Source organism: Piliocolobus tephrosceles, chromosome 12 (assembly GCF_002776525.5).
Source record: "Piliocolobus tephrosceles isolate RC106 chromosome 12, ASM277652v3, whole genome shotgun sequence".
Classification (NCBI taxonomy): domain Eukaryota; kingdom Metazoa; phylum Chordata; class Mammalia; order Primates; family Cercopithecidae; genus Piliocolobus; species Piliocolobus tephrosceles.
Window position 1 is genome coordinate 19,248,966 of NC_045445.1, and position 20,464 is coordinate 19,269,429.

Sequence of the window (20,464 nt, forward strand, 5' to 3'; positions counted from 1 at the left end):
ATTCAGTATCTGGATGGCAGGGAAACTCATCGAGATCCAGGAGAAAATTGAGACTCAATCCAATGAAGCCAAACAATCTGGTAAAATGATCCAAGAGCTGAATGATGAAATAGCCATTCTAAGAAAGACCCAAACTGAACTTCTTGAGCTGAAAAATTCACGACAAGAAGTTCATAATATAATCAAAAGTATTAACAGCAGAATAGACCAAGCTGAGGAAAGATTCTCAGAGCTTGAAAGCTGGTTCATCAAATCAGCTCAGTCAGACAAAATAAAGAAAATTAATTAGAAAAAAAGAACAAAACCTCTGGGAAATGTAGAATTTTGTAAAGAGACCCAGTCTATGACTCATTGGCATTTCTGAAAGAGAAGGAGAGAGAATAAGCAACTTGGAAAATATATTTGAGGATATAGTTCACAAAAATTTCCCTAATCTTGCTAGAGAGGTTGATATACAAATACAAGAAATACAGAGAACCCCAGTCAGATACTACACAAAAAAACCATCCTCAAGGCACATAGTCACTGGATTCACCAAGATCAATGCAAATTTAAAAAAAAAATTTTTTTTGAGACAGGGTCTTGCTCTGTTGCCCAAGCTGGAGGTGCAGTGGCACAATCATGGCTCATTGCAGCCTCAGTCAAACAGGCTCATTCGATTCTCCCATTTCAGCCTTCAGAGTAGCTGGAATGACAGGCATATCCCAACATGCCCGGCTAATTTGTACATTTTTTTGTAGAGGTAGGATTGAACCATGTTGCCCAGGCTGGTGGTCTTTAACCCCTGGGCTCAAGTGATCCACCTATCTCAGCCTCCCAAAGTGCTAGGATTACAAGTTTAAGCCACTGTGCTCAGCCAGATAAAACATCTTAAAGGCAGCTAGAAAGAAGGGGCAGGGCTGTGTGCAGTGGCTCACGCCTGTAATCCCAGCACTTTGGAAAGCCAAGGCAGGTGGATCACTTGAGGTCAGGAGTTACAGACCAGCCTGGCCAACATGGTGAAACCCCATCTCTACTAAAAATACAAAAATTAACCAGGTGTGGTGGTGGGTACCTGTAATCCCAGCTACTCAGGAGGCTAAGGCAGGAGAATCACTTGAACCCGGGAGGTGGAGGTTGCAGTGAGCCAAGATCATGCCATTGCACTCCAGCCTGGGCAACAGAGCGAGACACCATCTAAAAAAAAAAAAAAAAAAAAAAAAAAAAAAAAAAAAAGACAAAGAAAGAAAAAAAGAGAAAGAGGAAAAAAAAGAAAGAAGGAGCAGGTCACTTACATAGGGAATCCCATCAGGCTAGCAACATACCTCTCAGCAGAAACCTTACAATAAAAGAAACTGTGGACCTATTTTCAGCATCCTTAAAGAAAAGAAATTCCAGCCAAGAATTTCATATCCCACCAAACTAAGTTTCATAAATGAAGGAGAAATAAAATCCTTCTCAGACAAACAAATACTGAAGGAATAGTGTACAACTAGATCCATCTTACGAGAGATCCTTAATAAAGTGCTAAATATGGATTCAAAAGAACAACACCTGCTACCACAAAAGCACACTTAAGCATGTAGCTTAAAAAGACACTGTAAAGCTATGCAATCAAGTCTACAAAACAACCAGCTAACATCACAATGACAGGATCAAAATCCAACATATCAGTTTGAGACTTGGATGTAAATGGCTTAAAAGATACAGAGTGGCAGACTGGATAAAAAAACAAGGCCCAACCATCTGTTGTCTTCAAGAGACAGATCTCACATGTAATGACACCCACAGGCTCAAAGTAAAAAGGTGGAGTAAGATCCACCATGCAAATGGAAAATAAAAGAGGGTAGGAGTTGCTATTCTTATATCAGATAAACAGAGTTTAAACCATTAAAGATTAAGGACAGTGAAGGTCATCACATAATGATAAAGAGTACAATCAAAACAGAAGCCTTAACTATCCTAAATATACATGCACCAACATTGGATAGATATGTTGGAGATACATATATTTCCTAAATATATCTGCACCCAGATTAATGAAACAAGTTCTTCTCGGCCTCTGAAAAGATGTAGACAACCATGCAACAATAGTGGGAAACCTCAACACCCCATTGATAGCATTAGACACATCATCAAGGCAGAAACAACAGCAACAACAACAACTCTGGACATAAACTTGACACTTGATCAATTGGACCTAATAAACATCTACAGAACACTCCACCCAACAACCACAGAATGTACGTTCTTCTCATTTGCACATGGAACATATTCTAAGATCGACCACGTGCTTGGTCATAAAACTAAGTCTCAATAAATTCAAAAAATCAAAACCATACAAACCAAACTCTTGGACCACAGTGCAATAAAAATATAAGTTTATATCAAGAATATCTCTAAAAACTACACAAATACATGTAAATTAAACAACTTACTCCTGAATAAATCCCTGGTGAACATCAAAATTAATGAAGAAATTTAAAAATTATTTGAAATTTAGGAAAATTGGGACACATCTTATCAAAAATCTCTGGTATGCAACCAAAGCAATGTTAATAAGAGGAAAGTTTACAGCCCTAAGTGCTATAAGTTAGAAGGATCTCAAATTAATAATCGAACTTTGCACCTGAAGGAACTTGGAAAAAAAAAAACCCCAAAGCTAGCAGAAGAAAATAAATAACTAAAGTTAGGGAAGCACTTAATGAAATTGAGATGCAAAAATACATACAAAAGATCAATGAAACCAAGAGTTGGTTATTTGAAAAACAAAATAAGATTGACAGATCACCAGCTATATTAACAAAGACAAAGAAAGAGAAGATCCAAATAAGTACAATCAGAAATGACAAAGGCAATATTATAACTGATCTCACCGAAACACAAAAGATCCTGAGAGACGACTATGAACAACTCTATGGATACATATTAAAAATTTGCAGGAAATGGATAAATTCCTAGAAGCACACAATCTCCCAAGAATGAATCAGGAAGAGATTGAAACCCTGAACAGACCAATATCAACTTCTGAAATTGAATTAGTAATAAAGAATCTACCAGCCAAAAGAAGCCCTAGACCAGATGGATTCATAACCAAATACTATGAGATGTGCAAAGAAGAACTAATATCAATCCTAGTGAAACCATTCCAAAAAAAAAGAAAAAAATCAAGGAGGAGGGGCTCCTCTCTAACTCATTCCATTAAGCCAACATCAGCCTAATACCAAAATCTGTCAGAGACACAATGAAAAAAGAAAACTTCAGACCAATATCCCCCATGAGCATAGATGCAATAATCCTCAACAAAATATTAGCAAACCAAATCTAGCAGCGTATCAAAAAGTTAATACACCATGATCAGGTAGGCTTCATTTCTGAGATGCATAACTGGTTCAACATATGCAAATCAATCAGCAAGGTTCACCACATAAACAGAATTAAAAGGAAAAACCATATGAACATCTCAATAGATGTACAAAAAACTGTCAATAAAATCCAACTTCCCTTCATGATGAAAACCTTCAACATACTAAGCATTGAAGGAACAAACCTCAGAATAATAAGGTTCTATGACAAACCCACACCCAGGTTCATACTGAATGGGCAAAAGCTCAAACCATTCTCCTTGAGAACTGGAACAAGTTGAGGATGCCCACTCCCACCACCACTTTTCAACATAGTATTGGAAGTCTTAGCTAGAGCAATCAGGCAAGGAAAAGAAATAAAAGGCATCCAAACAGCAAAAGAAGAAGTCGGCCGGGCGCGGTGGCTCAAGCCTGTAATCCCAGCACTTTGGGAGGCCAAGACGGGAGGATCACGAGGTCAGGAGATCGAGACCATCCTGGCTAACACGGTGAAAACCCGTCTCTACTAAAAAATACAAAAAAGAAAAACTAGCCGGGCAAGGTGGCGGGTGCCTGTAGTCCCAGCTACTCGGGAGGCTGAGGCAGGAGAATGGCATAAACCCGGGAGGCAGAGTTTGTAGTGAGCTGAGATCTGGCCACTGCACTCCAGCCTGGGCCACAGAGCGAGACTCCGTCTCAAAAAAAAAAAAAAAAAGAAGAGGTCAAACTATCTCTCTTCACTGACTATATGATTCTGTACCTAGAAACCCCTAAAGACTATGCCAAAAGGATCCTAGAACTGATAAATCACTTTAATAAAGTTTCAGGACACAAAATCATTGTACAAAACTCAGGAGCATTTCTACACACCTGCAATGTCCAGCCTGAGAGTGAAATCAAGAACATAACCCCACTTACAATAGCTCCAAAGAAAATGAAATGCCTAAGAATACAGCTAACCAAGGAGGTGAAAGATGTCTACAAGAACAACTACCAAACAATGATGAAAGAAATCAGAGATAACATAAATAAATTTTTTAAAATTCCATGCTAATGGGTAGGAAGAACTAATGTCATAGAAATGACCATACTGCCTAAAGCAATTTACAGGTTCAACACTATTCATATCAAACTGCCAATGTCATTCTTCACAGAATTAGAAAAAAAAAACCTATTCTAAAATTCACATGGAACCAAAAAGGAGCCTGAATACCAATGCAATCCTAGGAAAAAAGTACAAAGCTGGAGGCATCATACTACCCAACTTCAAACTATATTATATAGCCACAGAAATCAAAACGGCTTTTTGTACTGGTACAAAAACAGACACAGATACCAATGGAACAGAATAGAAAATTCAGAAACAAGGCCACACATCTACAACCATCTGATCTTCGACAAGGCTGAGAAAAACAAGCAATCGGGAAAGGGCTCCCTATTCAATAAATGATACTGGGATAGCTGGCTTGCCATATGCAGAAGATTAAAGCTGGACCTCTACCTTTCACTATATATAAAATTTTACTCAAAATCAATTAAAGAGTTAAATGTAAGACCTCAAACTGTAAAAATCCTGGAAGATAACCTAAGAAATACTCTTCTCAACATCAGCCTTGGCAAAGAATTTTTGACTAAGTCCCCAAAAGCAACTGCAACAAAAACAAAAATGGACAAATGAGACCTAATTAAACTAAAGAGCTTCTACACAGCAAAAGAAACTGTCAATAGAGAAAAAAAAAAAACAGATAACATGCATAATGGGATAACATATTCACAAACTATGCATCCAAGAAAGGTCTAATATCTAGACTCTACAGTGAACTTAAATTGACAATAAAAAACAAATAACTCCATTAAAAATGGGCAAAGGACATGTACAGACATTTCTCAAAAGAAGACATACAGGTGGCCAACAAATATTATAAAATGCTCAACATCACTAATCGTCAGAGAAATGGAAATCAAAACCACAATGATATACCATTTCACACCAGTCACAATGGCTATTATTAAAAAGTCAAAAAATGACAGATGCTGGCGAGGCTGCAAAGGGAATGCTTATCCCTGTTGATGGGAATGTAAATAAATTCAGTCACTGTGGAAAGTAGTCTGGAGATTTCTCAAAAAACTTAAAATAGCTACCATTCAACCCAGCAATCCCATTACTGGGTATATACTCAAATGAAAATAAATCATTATACCAAAAAAACACATGCACTCATGTGTTCGTGGTTGCACTATTCACAATAGCAAATATACTGAATCAACACAGGTGCCCATCAATGGTAGATTGGATAAAACAAATGTGGCACATATACACCATAGAATACTATGCAGCTATGAAAAAGAATGAAATCTTGCTACTTTGCAGAAACATGGATGGTGCTGGAGGTCATAAACCTAAGTGAATGAACACAGGAACAGTAAACCAAATATCACATGTTCCAGCTTAAAAATGGGAGCTAAACATTAAGCACACGTGGGTATGAATATGGAAATGATAGACACTGTGGACTACTAGAAGGGGGAGGGAGGAGGAAGGGAGAAGGGTGAGTTGAAAACCAATCTGTTGGATACAATGCTCACTAGCTGGGTGACAGGATACATATCCAAAACCTCAGCATCATGCAATATTCCCATGTAACAAACCTGCAAATGTACCCCTGTGTATCTAAAATAAAAGTCAAGACTGGGCACAGTGACTCATGCCTGTAATTCCAGCACTTTGGGAGGCTGAGGTGGAAAGATTGCTTGAACCTAGGAGTTTAAGACCAGCCTGGGCAACATAGTGAGACCCCCATCTCTACAAAAAAAAAAAAAAATTAATTAGCGGGGCATGGTGGCATGGCCTGTAGTCCCAGCTACTCGAGAGGCTGAGGCAGGAGGATTGCTTGAGCCTGGGAGGTGGAGGTTGCAGTGAGCCAAGATTGCATCACTGAACTCCAGCCTGGGTGACAGCACAAGAACCTGTCTCAGAAAATAAAATAAAATAAAAGTTGAAATTTAAAAATAAATAAATAATAATGCTGATTGTGAATGCAAATAAACTGGGTTCACAGACTCCCACCTAACCTATCTCAGAGCCTCAGTTTCCACCTCCTTACAAGCCCCCTTCACTGCAAGTACAGGCAATAGAGACCTGTCACAACCCTTTAGTCACAACCCTTTCAAATTACTGGATTTTAGATGATAATTACTCTTCAGGATGGTTGCTGAAATTTAAAGATGCTAAAAAAGCTAAGGTGCAATGTGAATATAACAATCAGACTCTTTCAATGGAAATCTTTTATGACTTGATAGAAACCTGACATTATCACCACGCTTCTGTGTGTGCCAGCTGACATGGTACCTGGGGAAGATAAATGAGGCTATAACAATTTTTGGTCCCAATTCTGAATCCTCCCACAGACGAGGTGACAACTAGAGCTGGCTACAAACAGAGAATTCAGTGTGTAAAAACTGAAGAATTTGGAGCTTTAACAGCCAGTGAGCAACAATTTTTGATACATTTACAAAAATGTTTTTTAAAATTCTAAAAAGGGGAGAACTGTTCTCTCACTCTCAATAAAATATTAGAAACAGACACATAAAATGACAAACTATTCTCTCGATGGGTGGCAATGGCCAAGTTCTGGGTTCCAAATAATCCTTGGGTTGGGAACCATTAGTGCTGGAAAGGAAATGGAAGCTCCACAGCTTCTACCAGAATTCCAGGATTTCAGAAAGAACACTATAAACTGAAGAAATGAAAAGTAAGGAAGAGAGGCACGGGGTGATATTTCCTCTAAATCTCAATGTTGACTGGAAAGTTGGAGGGCTCTAGGGCTCCATTTGCTGTGGCTGGACAGAAGAAACTTCACTGGCTGTTGTGTTCTAAAAGCTACCTGCAAAGTATCCCTTTGTCCAGAACACAGACTACTCCCCCATACAGGGAGCAGGAGGCAGATGCAGGCAGGCAGAGCCTCAGTGGCCCCAGTACAGCTGCTGGAAGCTCAGGCTGATATGCAAAATGCCAATTCATTAAGAAACAATATCCAGTTGCTTATGAAGCAGGGGCATTTTCCTCTCTCCAGCTGCCATGCCCCTGGAGCATGGCATGCTATGAAAGTGGCAGGGTCAGAGGAAGGCTTGGGTTACTTTTTGGAGGGCAGGGCCATGTTGAGGTACAGATGCTCCAGCCAGGGCTATTTCACTAAAATCTCACTAAAACAAATCTGTTCTAGAACAGTGTAGTGAGCTTATGGGATTTCAGAGCTGATCAAAGAAAAAGATATGACCATGAGGAGGACATAGCACACAATAACTTCCATTTACATGACTTGCATTGAAGGGGTGGCCTGCCCCTCCACACCTGTGGGCGTTTCTCGTTTCTTGTTAGATGGAACGAGAGACTTGAGAAAAGAAATGTGACACAGAGACAAAGTATAGAGGAAGAAAAAGTGGGCCCAGGGGACCGGCGCTCAGCATACAGAGGACCCACGCTGACACTGGTCTCTGAGTTCCCTCAGTATTTATTGATCATTATCTTCACCATCTTAGAAAAAGGGAAGTGGCAGGATAATAGGATCATCTTAGGGAGAAGGTCAGCAGTAAGACATATGAATAAAGATCTCTGTGACATGAATAAGTTTAAGGAAATGTGCTGTGCCTTGATATGCATATGCAACATCTCCATAAACCTTTTTAGTGCATAAAGAGCAGCATTTAGTGCATAAAGATCATAAAGAGCAGCATGCCGCTAGCATGGCCCACCTTCAGCCCTAAGGCAGTTTTCTCCTTTCTCAGTAAATAGAACATACAATCGGGTTTTACACCAAGATGTTCCATTGCCCAGGGACAGGCGGGAGACAGATGCTTTTTCTCTATCTCAACTGCCAAGAGGCCTTCTTTCCTCTTATACTAGTCCTCCTCAGCACAGACCCTTCACGGGTGTCAGGCTGGGGGACGATCAGGTCTTTCCCTTCCCACGAGGCCATATTTCAGACTATCACATGGGGAGAAACCTTGGACAATACCTAGCTTTCCTAGGCAGAGGTCCCTGTGACATTCGGCAGTGTACGTGTCCCTGGGTACTTGAGATTAAGAGAATGGTGATGACTTTTCACAAGCATACGGCCTTCAGGCACTAGTTTAACAAAGCACACCCTGCACAGCCCAAAATTCGTTAAACCTTGAGTCACCACAGCACATATCTCTTGCAAGGACAATGTTGGGGGTAGGGTCACAGATTAACAGCATCTCAAATACAGAACAAAATGGAGTCTCTTATGTCTACTTCTTTCTATATAGACACAGTAATAGTCTGATCTCTCTTTCTTTTCCCCACATTGCATGTAAGGGGAAGTCTCTCACTAAATGAGATCTTCCAGAGGTTAAGGTGAAGGGAGAGAGACAATGTGCACCCAATGTGAAAAACGGTTTGGCATTTCCTCAGAATGTTCAATACAGAATTACCGTGCATTTATACATTTTTGTGTTGCTATCAAGAAATACTTGAAGCTGAGTAATTTGCAAAGAAAAGAGGTGTAATTGGCTCAGGGTTCTGCAGCTTATACAAGCATGACACCTGCATCTGTTCAGCTTCTGGTGATGCCTTAGGAAGCTTACAATCATGGCGGAAGGTGAAGCAGAAGCAGGCACATCACATGGCAAAAGCAGAAGCAAGAGAGAGCGAAGGAGGAGATCCCAGACTCATTTAAACAATCAGATCTTGCTTGAACTTAGAGAGAACTCACTCATCACCAAGAGGATGGCACTAAGCTATTCATGAAGGATGCATCCCCATGATCTAAGCACCTTTCATCAGGCCCCACCTCCAAAACTGGGGATCATATTTCAACATGAGATTTGGAGTGGACCAATATCCCAACTGTATCATACCATATGACCCAGCAATTTTTCCTTGAGGTAGTATACCCAAAAGAATTGAAAACAAACATTCACACACTTGGACACCCAAATGAATTGAAAACATTCAAACACATACTTGTACACAATGTTCATAGTTGCAGTATTTACAATAGTTAAAAAGTAGAAACAATGCAAATGCCCTTAAATGGATGAATAAACAAAAATTGGCACATCCATACAATGGAATATTATTCAGCCATAAAAAATGAAGCACTGAGACATGCTACCACATGGATGAACTTCAAAAACATTATGGTAAGTGAAATAAGCTAATGACAAAGAACACATACTGTATGATTTCATTTGTATGAAATATCCAGAATAAGCAAATTTAAAGAGACAGAAAGCAGATTCGTGGTTGCCATGAGCTAGGACCAGAAAGAGGATGGGTTGTAACTGCTTAATGAGTATCATTTGCAGTGATAAAAAAAGATTTGGAACTAGATAGTGGTAATGGTTGCACATCATTGTGCCAAAGATGGCCAACAAGCACACAACAACATACTCAACATAATTAGTCACTGGGTACATAAAAATCAAAATCACAATGAGATGCACATCCACTAGGATATTACAATACAAAAGACAGGCAATAAAAAATGTTGGCAAGGGTGTGGAGAAACTATAGCTTTCACACATTGCTAGTGGGATTGTTAAATGGTACAGCCACTTTGGCAAACCCTCTGGCTGTTCCTCAGAAAGTTAAACATTGAGTTACCACATAGTCCAGCAATTTCACCACTAGTTATATACCCAAGAGAAGTGAAAATATATGCCCACACAAAAATTTGTACATAAGCATTCACAGCAGTATTAGTCACAATAAGAAAAAAATGGAAACAACCCAAACGTCCATCATAAACCAAAAATAAAATTCTCAGGCCACACAACCATCTGAATGGATTCCTCCTTTCATCCAAACACATTCCAAAGTTAACCTGAAAAACTAATTCAGGCCATGATTACAAGGTGGACCCAGAAATACCTCATTATACCCTCCTCCCTTTTGGAATTGCTGATAGAATAGACTATAACTCTGATAAGAAACATTCACAATCTATTCTCTCTGAGATCTGCTACCTGAAGACTTCATCTGCATGATAAAACCTTGGTCTCCACAACCCTTTCTCATAACCAAGACATTCCTTTCTATTGATAATAACTCATTCAACAAACTGCCAATCAGAAAATCTTTAAATCTACATGAAACCTGGAAGTCTCCCACTCCCCTGCTTCTAGTTGTCCTGCCTTTCCAGCCCAAAACAATGTCCATCTTAACATGTATTGATTGATGCCTCATGTCTCCCTAAAATGTATAAAACCAAGCTGTACCCCAAACACCTCTGACACATGTCATCAGGAACTCCTGAGGCTGTGTCACAGATGCATCCTTAATCTTGGCAAAATAAACGTTCTAAATTGATTGGGACCTCTCACAGATACTTTTGATTTACACCAAATTTGCTCCATCTATGCAATTGAATGTTCTTCAGCCATAAAAAAATGAAATACTGATATTTACCACAGGATGAACTTTGAAAACTTTCTGCTAAGTAAAAGAACCAGTCCACAATATACCATATATTGTATGCTCCATTTATATGAAATGTCCAACATAGGCAAATCCATGAGATAGAATGTATATTAACTTTTGCCAATATAGACCATCCTCCTCATGAGTTTTTAAAATGGTGTTTAATGGTTGAAGCAGAAACTATTATGTCATCTGATGCGATGCTCAATATATGTAGAGGACATACCTAAAACATTTGTATTAAAAGTGAGAAGGGCAAACATCCCTAAATGGAAGATTTCTATACCTTACTGGAAATGGTTTAAAATGTCCATGCCAGTAGATTGTGATAAGTTAATATGTATATTGTAATACCCAGAGTAATCACTAAAGTAACCATAAAAAGACATATATTAAAAAAAAAAAAACAAACACTATAGATAAATCAAAATAGCCCCTTACAAGGGGATGGGGGGAGGGGAGAAGGGGATTCATTGCTAAGGGATACAGAGTTTCTTTTTGTGGAAGAAAAATGTTCTAAAACGAGATCATGGTGATGGTTGTACAACTTTGCAAATATCCTAAAAACTGTTGAGTTGCACATTTTAAAAGGATGAATTTTATGATATATAAATTATATCTCAAAAAAAGCTGTTAAAAATAAATACTAGTAAATAAATAAGCATATTCTAATCTCATTCTTTCTGAAGCCAAACATCTATATAGAAAAAATAAAACAAAACTGGTACCCCACATACGTAGTATAGAGGCCCATTGCAGGTGCCTCATTTTAAGAGAAACATTGATAAAATGGCATACTTCCAGAGGACTGCAATGCAGATGATAAAGGAACTGACCTTATGAAGAACACTTGAAAGAAAAGTTTGTTGTTTGGAAAACAAATATTTAGTAAGGAAACATGAGTGTTACTTCAACTATCTGAAAGTCTACCATGCTAAAGGGTTAACCTATTATTGTGCAAAATTTAGAATTTATACCAATGGATTGAGATTGTCTCTGTTCGACATAAGGAATGGACCATCTTGAGAAGCAATGAAGTTCCTGTCACTTAATCATTCTAGCACCAGCTGGAAATTGATCATTGGTCAGGGATATTGTTAAAATAAGTCCTCTATGAGGGGAGGATATTAAAATAGATGGTCTTAAAGATCCTCTCCAATTGTAAGATTTTGAACTTCCAAGTTCAATTTCTAAAATTTATTTCCATTATAAAATCATGTATAGTTTTGGGGGGAAATGGTTTGTTTATGGGGAACATTAAATTATGCTTAAGAATGAGTAAATTTTTAAAATTAAGAACATTTGAAGTGACTTTCTTATAAATAGGATATACTTGAGTCATGGTTTTTGTTTTATATCCATTCTACCTATCTCTGTCTTTTGATTGGTATGCTTAGACCACTTACATGTACATTAATTATTGATATATTAGGACTTCAGTGTGACATATTATTATATGTTTTTTCTTTGTTAATTTTGCTTCTTGTTCTTCTGTTTCCATATATTACCTTCCTTTGGGTTACTTGAAAGTTCTTTAGAACTTCATTTTGATTTATCCATAGTGTGTTTTAAAAATATATGTCTTTGTATAGTTACTTCAGTGGTTACTGTAGGTGTATTAGTTCGTTCTCATGCTGCTATGAAGAAATACCAGAGACTGGGTAATTTATAAAGGAAAGAGGTTTAATTGACTCACAGTTCCACATTGCTGGGGAGGCCTCAGGAAACTTTCAATCATGGCAGAAGGCAAAAGAGAAGCAGGCACCTTCTTAGGGTGGCAGGACAGAGTGAGTGCAAGTAGGGGAAATGCCAGATACTGACGCTTATAAAACCATCAGCTCTTCTGAGACTCACTCATAAACACAAGAACAGCATGGGGGAAACTGTCTCCATAATTGAATCACCTCCACCTGGTCTGGCCCTTGACGTGTGAGGATTATGGGGATTACAGTTCAAGGTGAGATTTGGGTAGGGACACAGAGCCAAACCATATCAATAGGAATTACAATATACATATTAACATCACATTCTACTACCATGGATATTTTAAACCATTTCCAGTAAGTTGTAGAAATCTTACTTCCATTTAGGTTTATTTACCTGCCTCATTTTTAATACAAATGTTTTAAGTATTTCCTCTATATATACTAAGCCTCACATCAGATGACATAATAGTTTCTGCTTCAACCATCAAACATCATTTTAAAAACTCATGAGGAGGATGATCTATTATATCTACCCCTGTATTTACTCTTTCCAATTGTTCTTTTTCCTTCCTGAAGTGCCATCATCTTTCTGTTATTTCTGTTTAGGAAACTTCCTTCTGCCATTCTTTAAGCGTGGATCTGTTATTCGCAAATTCTCTTAATCTTCTTTTATCTGAAAATATCTTTATTTCCATTTCATCCTTAAAAGGTGTATTCATGGATATACAATTTGTAGCCCCATCTGTTGTCCTAGCTACTCCAGAGCCTGAGGCAGGAGGATCGCTTGAGCCCAGAAGTTCAAGGCTGCCATGGGCTATGACCACACCACTGCACTGCAGTCTGGGCAACAGAGTGAGACCCTTTCTCTAAAAAATTATTTAATTGTGTTTGGCAGCAGGTGGAAAAGTGGACTACCGATCAGCCATGCTCCACACCATCTCCTTCAGTTTCCTTGATGCTCAGTTTTGTCTTTTTTTTACATGATCGTGTAGGTAGGACAATTGCCCAGTCAGTGTATATGAATCTACTGCGTTCCTTAAACAGTTAACGTGGGATACCATAGAGATGATCAGGTGTGACGGTGAACAGGTATTTTGAGAGTTCTTAAATACCCACGTCAATGTTTGTTGTGAAAACTGGGATGGGGTCGGTTGAACCTACTTCTTGCGGACAGTTTTACAAAAGTCATGACCATAAAGAAGTGTGAGCAATTCCCCGCTTTATTAAACACTGTGAAAAAGCGCTACTGGGTTTTGATTGGTTTACTTTTAATAAAGATTGAATGAAACCACGGAAGGGCTTTTAAGAACACTGGCAAAAAAAAAAAAAAAAAAAAAAAGCCATAAACAAGAGCAAATGAAAACCCGAGACAACGTTGTATGGATCAAGAAAACTGCTGAAAAAGGGAAGGACAACGGGGAAATTCGCCAATAAAGAGATATACGTGACCAGCAAATATAGCAGAAAGGGAAAAATGCACGCATGTAGGTTTGGTGGCACTCTGTAGCGCAGAATTACTGCACTATGTGCATTAAAGAGGAATGCGAATTAAAGGAAGAAGACTCTTGGCTGGCAGGTTTTCAGGGGAGACCATGGGAGAAGGGGGGTGATATGAACAGGCAGAGGTTTCTGCATGTGCTTTCTGTACAGAATCAGCTTAGCGGTCCAGACTGTCGTCTTCCACTTCTGCTCCAACCTAGGAGACGGTGTCCCAGGGATCCGTGGCAGCTCCTGCCTTGGGAGGCGCCCGGAAAGAGGCAGGGCTTTGTGGGCGGGACCGGACGGTGGGCGGAGCTGAGACTGCAGGGCTTGTCTGGTGGGCGGGGCCACTGCTCGGACGGCCTGTCTGCCGGGGGCGGGGCTAAGCTAGGAGCGGAGCTAGGCTGGTGGGCGGGGCCCGCAGTGAGGAGGTGTGGAGGGGGCGGAGCTGTGCGGGCTCGTGTAGGAGGGGCCGAGGCAGCGGCCCCCGGAGCCAGGCTTGGTCTGGGGAACCCAGGGGCGGGGCGAGGGCGGGGCGAGAGCAGGGGCGGGGCGGACGGGGCTCTCCCAGCGGCCGGCGGGGCACGCTAGTGTTGGGGTCCCGCCGTCCTGAGGCTCGAGCTCCTGCGGGTCGGTCAGTCGTCGGGGCCTGCGCGGGGCCCGGGCCCATGGCGGCGTCGGCGGCTCTGTCTGCGGCAGCGGCGGCGGCTGCCCTGTCTGGCCTGGCGGTTCGGCTGTCGCGCTCGGCGGCCGCCCGAGGCTCGTACAGCGCCTTCTGCAAGGGGCTCACGCGCACGCTGCTCACCTTCTTCGACCTGGCCTGGCGGCTGCGCATGAACTTCCCCTACTTCTACATCGTGGCCTCGGTGATGCTCAACGTCCGCCTGCAGGTGCGGATCGAGTGAGCGCGGGTGGCGGCGGCGGCGGCGGCCCGGCTGGAGGGGCGCCCGTGTCCCCGCCCGCCCCCGGCCGGCTCACGGTCATGAAGGACAGCTGGATCGCGGCGGGGGGCGGAGGCGGGGCGGCCCAGGCCCCTGGACTCTAGACCTCCGCCGCCCAAGCACGAAGGCCCAGCCCTGGCCCGGCCGCGGTCTCAGCCCGGAGACCCCGGATCGCGCAGAAACGCACTGAACAGGCCCCTACCATTGGGCTCCAGAAACTACCTGAGCTCTGACGACCTGTTGCCTCACATTGGCAAAAGTGGGGGAAACCAGAAGGAGGGAATTCTGCTGCGGCGACTTGACTTTCCAGGCCCCGAGCAGAAAGGTAGGAGGCGACAGGTTGGAATGGGGGAGGGGCGGTGGCTCTGCCCTCCAGAGGTCGGGGCGCCTTGGCGGTCGGGGGGGGAAATATGGAAGGCACCGGGGCAAACCAGCCCGAAGAGATGTGGAGCCCAGCTGGGGAAAGGAAAGGCAACCTCAGGTTCTCCCCTCCTCCCCAGTCATCATTCCAGGATAGGATGAGGGGCAGCCCCTCCCGCTCACTCCCCAGTCTGGGCAATGGAGGGTAATGGGCTGGGGGCGGCCCTGGGCAGGCCCTAGAGGAGCAACGATGCCCCCACCCTTCTCCTTCCCCCCAGTCTGTGGGCATAGGGAGGACGGTTCTCTTCTAGGCCGAGCCCCACGTCTGTTCTCTTCTCAGCCCTCAGCCCTGGGGCTCCCTGCAGCTCCTGCACAGCCCTTGGCAAAACTGCCTCCTGCCCTGTCTTTGGGGCCAGGGGACCGGTCTCTGCCTGCTCCGCTGTCCCTCGTGTGCCCCTGCCCCTACCTGAGGGCGCCCCCCAAGCTCTGCATTTGGAGACAGGAGAGAGTGGGAGAGACGCATTCCTACCGTCCCCGCCCCCACAGTCTAGCTCTTCCGCCATGTCAGCCCATGCTCCCTAAGGCCCCTAGCTAGCAAGGTCCTCCCAGGGCCAGAGTCCCATCCTCCAGCCCCAGACGGCCTCTAGAAGCCTACTGTGTACTGAAGTGATCTGGGCAAAGGAGACCTCCCTGAGCACACAGCAGCTCTCAGCCTGGGGTGGGCAGAGCAGATGGAGGAGGGGCTTGCAGAGGAGGCCATTCCTGGGGGAAGCAAGGACTTGCCTGGTGGCCAGGCAACTGAGGTCCCCATCTCTTTCTTTCTCTTTCAGGCATTGGCGTTTGTAGGCGGTGACCTGCCCCTTCTTTGGCCTTGCCAAGAGTCTCATCCCTGCCTGGGGGCACCTCTGGCCCTGGACCTGCTTGGGCAGAGGCAGCGTGAAGGACCTGAACAGGAGAAGAAGGGCCTTCCTAGTAGAGGCACGGCACGGACAAAGGCTCACGGGGTGGGGGTGCCCAGGGATCGAGTCCTGGCTTGGGAAGGAAGGTCTGAGTTCCCTGGGAACTGAAATCTGCTGGCAGCACTGTGAGAGGTGTATTTCCCCCTCCTAATGACAGAGGAAACTGAGGCTTCGGGGAGGGGGGGATTGCCCTTGACACGCAGATAAGAGGAGGAACTGCATGTGCCCCTGGGCCTGCAGGCCCCCACACCCCTCCCCAGTCTTCTCCAAGACCTGGCATGGTGGGAGGAGGGAAGGGGAAATGGAGAGGGAAGCATAGGGCTCCTGGGGCACCAAGGGAGAAAGGGGCCCAAGGGTAGGGAATCTGGGGATCTCGCTTTCCTTAGAGCAGTACGGAAGGTCACAGGGAAGATCAGGAGGACAGACAGCTGAGATGGGAGACAGGAGAGATGGGCCCCAGGCCCCCTGGGGAGCCAAGCTCTCCCCCACAGCCTAACCTTCCCAACCCCACCTGGAGCTTCACCCAGGGCTCCTCAGCAGTGCAGTGGCACAAGCCTCCCAGTTTGGTGGGCAACTGGGGGTGATCTTGGTGTTGTGGCTCCTGGAGACACGACATAACCAGGAGGGTGAAAGGATAAACCTGGGGTGAGCTGGGGCTGAGACCCATGGCATGACCCCAATTCTCTCTCCTCAAGTTCGACCCCCCATCCCCAGGACCACACAGTAGAATCTCATCCTCATGGCTTGGATTGGTCCTGGGGGCCCCCGGGTGTGCTGCTGGCCGGTGTACAATGGTCAGGAGCAGCCCAGAGGGGAGCCAGGTAGAGACCCTCGCCCTCACCCTCTATCCCCATTTCCTCATCTCTTGCACTGGTACCCCAAGGGCCACGTTCTCAGTTCCTGGGACTGAAAACTGCATCAGTCTGGCCAGCTCCAGGGACAGAGTGGCCCAGCCACCTACCACGTACCCTCCTCAGCAGCCCACTGGACCCAGGTCCTGAATGAAGTCGGCCACCTGCCTCACCCCAGAAGAGGCTGGACAGTGGCTGCCTCGTGCCCCCTGCAGTCTCCCACAGCCAGGGCCTGATGACGTGCCTCCTAGTCCCAAGTCTCCTGAGAACCCCTGACCCTGCTGGCCCTTCATCCCCTGCAATCCTGTCCACCCTGGACCACCTCTGGGGACCTGTCAGCCTGCTGATCCCCCCAACAGTTGTCTGGGGGCAGCCTCTGTGGGACAAGAGTGACACAGGGCTGGAGGAGAAGAGGAGTGAGGGGCCTCCTTGTGTCTGATGCACAGATGTGGCCCTTTCAAACCCTAGTATCACCCTCTGGGTGACTGGATCCCCAGCTCCACCCTCTTCCTGGGCCAGCCAGGAAGGATGGAGGAAAGCTCTTTGCTGAGCGCATGCGTGGGAGTGTGGGGGGTGACTGAGCCCTCCCCATGCAAGGGGCTCGGCCTGGGACCCAGGAACCTGCTTCCCTACTGGGAGAAATGTGCATCAGAGCTGCAGGGGTCCCTACCCTCAGAGACCCCTGACTGCAGGGAGCCCCACCCCATAAGAGGGGCACGGAAATCCATGTCCGCCCACCCCCGGTGGCTCCTAGTGTGGCTGTATTGGCCTAGAGGGGCTGGCTGGGGAGGAGCAGGGCTGAGCCCCTCAGCATCTGCTCCTGTCCCTGCTTTTTCACCCCTGCTGCTTGAAGTGGTAGCCCCGCCTGCTGCTTCTCCACCTCCCCTCCCCACCTCCTCTCTCCCCGATGGGGCCCTTGCTGCGTGACAGGGTCTCCATGCACTTTATTTATTTGCAGTCTGTTTGCCAGGCAGTGGAGCTTCTAGACACCGACCGGAATGACATACTTTTCTGTGCGTGATTCACTGTGTACTGGTCAGCACAGGCTGGCCAGAGACATGTTCTTGTTTCTGGTGTTGTCATGTCTTCTTGTTTTCTCTAAGTTTAAAAAAAAAAAAGTCCTTGGTTTAATACACTAAAATCCCAACTGGAGGCCTCCCGTGTCTGGTGGGGGTGATGCAGTGGCCCCGGGTGGAAAGAGGCCCCATGGTAGGTCACTGGTTTCCATGGCCAGGAGCTGGCAGGGAGAAGCCTCTGAAGGCTAGGGCTGGGGGAGGCTATAGCAGGGACCGTGTTTCCTGTTCAGAGGCTGTGCTGAGGACTGACTTGACCCGGACCACTGCCCCATAAGAAGGCAGCAGCCTGACCCGGCCCCAAGAGGTGGCTGCTTGTCCTGTTGACAGCCTCTGTTCACCCACAGGGCCCCGGGTGAGAGGCATCCTGAGGACACAGGGCTATGCTCAGACTCAGGAGTGCAGTCTGGGTTCAGGGGCCCTGGGGGCGCCCCCGTTGCCAAGGACTGCCCAGGGGCCAGAGCACCCTGACAAGGAGGACCCCTCCAAAAACACTGGTGCCAACACCCTATGGCATCTGCTGCCACAGGAGAAATGGACCCCAGTCCCTGAACTTCCCTCCCCTTTGTCTAGATGGTCCTATTCAGTCCCTGATGGTCCCATCCCCACTCCAGGGATCACGTGACTTGGCAAACCAAGATGGGGGATGATCTCCCCAGAGCATGGCTCCAAGGCCTCCTGAAGAGGGAAAACCACCCCTCCCATCCCTGCTACAGAGGAAAAGAAGGCAGGAAGGCCGGTTCTGCTCAAATGGGACCCCAGGAGACCAAAGCCCTGAGCTGTAAGTCCAGGTCTTCCACTTCCTACTGTGTGGTGCCAGGCAAACTGCACAACCAGGAGTTTTTAGTAAGATTCCTTTGGGATGCTTGTCAGCAGTGAATACAATGTCTGTTCAACGTTTGTGGTCAGGTCTCACCTGGAGCAGCCTTTTTACTATGGGGAAAGGGAACCAAGTGAAGGGAACGGACGTCTGATGAGAGCCTGTCATGTGCCAGGCACCATTCTAGGTGCTTTGCATTCCTAATCTCATCATAATCCCACAACTACCTAACTGTTATCTCCATTTTACAGAGAAATTGAGGATAAGAACCAAGTCTGAAATAGAACCCCAAGTAGAATCTCTTTTCCTGAGCTCCCAATGCCCCCTGGAGAGGCAGGGAATTGGGCTGGAGTAGTAGTGGAATAGAACAGCAAAGGTGGAAGATGACCCTGTTCTTTCTGGGTGGGGTCCAGGAGGCAGATAAGAAATCCAGGTGTGGCAGGGTGCAGTGGCTCATTCCTGTAATCCCAGCACTTTGGGAGGCCAAGGTGGGCGGATCACAAGGTCAGGAGTCAAGACCAGCCTGACCAACATGGTGAAACCCCGTCTCTACTAAAAATGCAAAAATTAGCTCGGCATGGTGGCGCACGCCTGTAGTCCCAGCTACTCGGATGGCTGAGGCAGGAGAATCGCTTGAACCTGGGAGGCAGAGGTTGCAGTGAGCCAAGATCTGGGCAACAGAGTGAGACTCCATCTCAAAAAAAAAAAAAGAAAAAAAAAAAGAAAGAAAGAAAAGAAATCCAGGGCTTGGATGGGGGACAGACTTGGGAGCCTTCTCCAAATGGAGCTCCCCAAAGGGAGCAGCTGGGGCCACCCTAAGATGGGGTCACCTGTCTTTTCTCCGTCCCACCTCCAGAGATTGATTGAAACGTAAGAGACTGAGTCAGGAGAGGGCAAGAGAGCAGCTAAGCGGGCAGTTCCGGGGGCGCCAGAGCAAATACAATGAGAAATGGGAAATATAAAGAGCATGCAAAACCTCATCCTACTCCTTTTCACCCCACCCACAAGGGAAACTGCTGCATTTGGACAAATTTCTACTTCGTGTTGGTGGAGGGAAGGAGAAAGAACATACTACTTTGAAAACTTCTCCTCCCACTTCATCTTTATCTTTCCATGTTGTTAGGTATTTTCCTATATCCAAAGTCACCTAGTAGTCTCTTGTGTGAAGGTATCATGCATTTCTGAATGCCTCTTGGTTATTTCCCTTTATTGTTTATTTGGGGAGTTTGGTTTCTTGGTTGTTTGTTTTTTTTTCTGTTGTTTTGTTGTTATAAACATTCCAGTAACAGATAAGTTGGACCTCATCAAAATTAAAAACTTTTGTGCATAAGAAGTCACCCATCAAGCTACCAATGAGTTTCTTCACCGAATTGGAAAAAACTGCTTTAAAGTTCATATGGAACCAAAAAAGAGCCCGTATTGCCAAGACAATCCTAAGTCAAAAGGACAAAGCCGGAGGCGTCACGCTACCTGACTTCAAACTATACTACAAGGCTACAGTAACCAAA

The 20,464-nt window shown here is 44.9% G+C and overlaps 1 protein-coding gene across 1 annotated transcript; it reads left to right on the forward strand.

Annotated features, from left to right (window-relative positions):
* Positions 1-14,620: 14,620 nt before the first annotated feature.
* Positions 14,621-18,203, forward strand: SMIM10L2B (small integral membrane protein 10 like 2B). Its single transcript, XM_026451903.1, has 2 exons — positions 14,621-15,218; positions 16,084-18,203. Exon 1 carries the CDS (start codon positions 14,621-14,623, stop codon positions 14,855-14,857), a length of 237 nt encoding a protein of 78 aa, XP_026307688.1. The 3' UTR covers positions 14,858-15,218; positions 16,084-18,203.
* Positions 18,204-20,464: the final 2,261 nt, after the last annotated feature.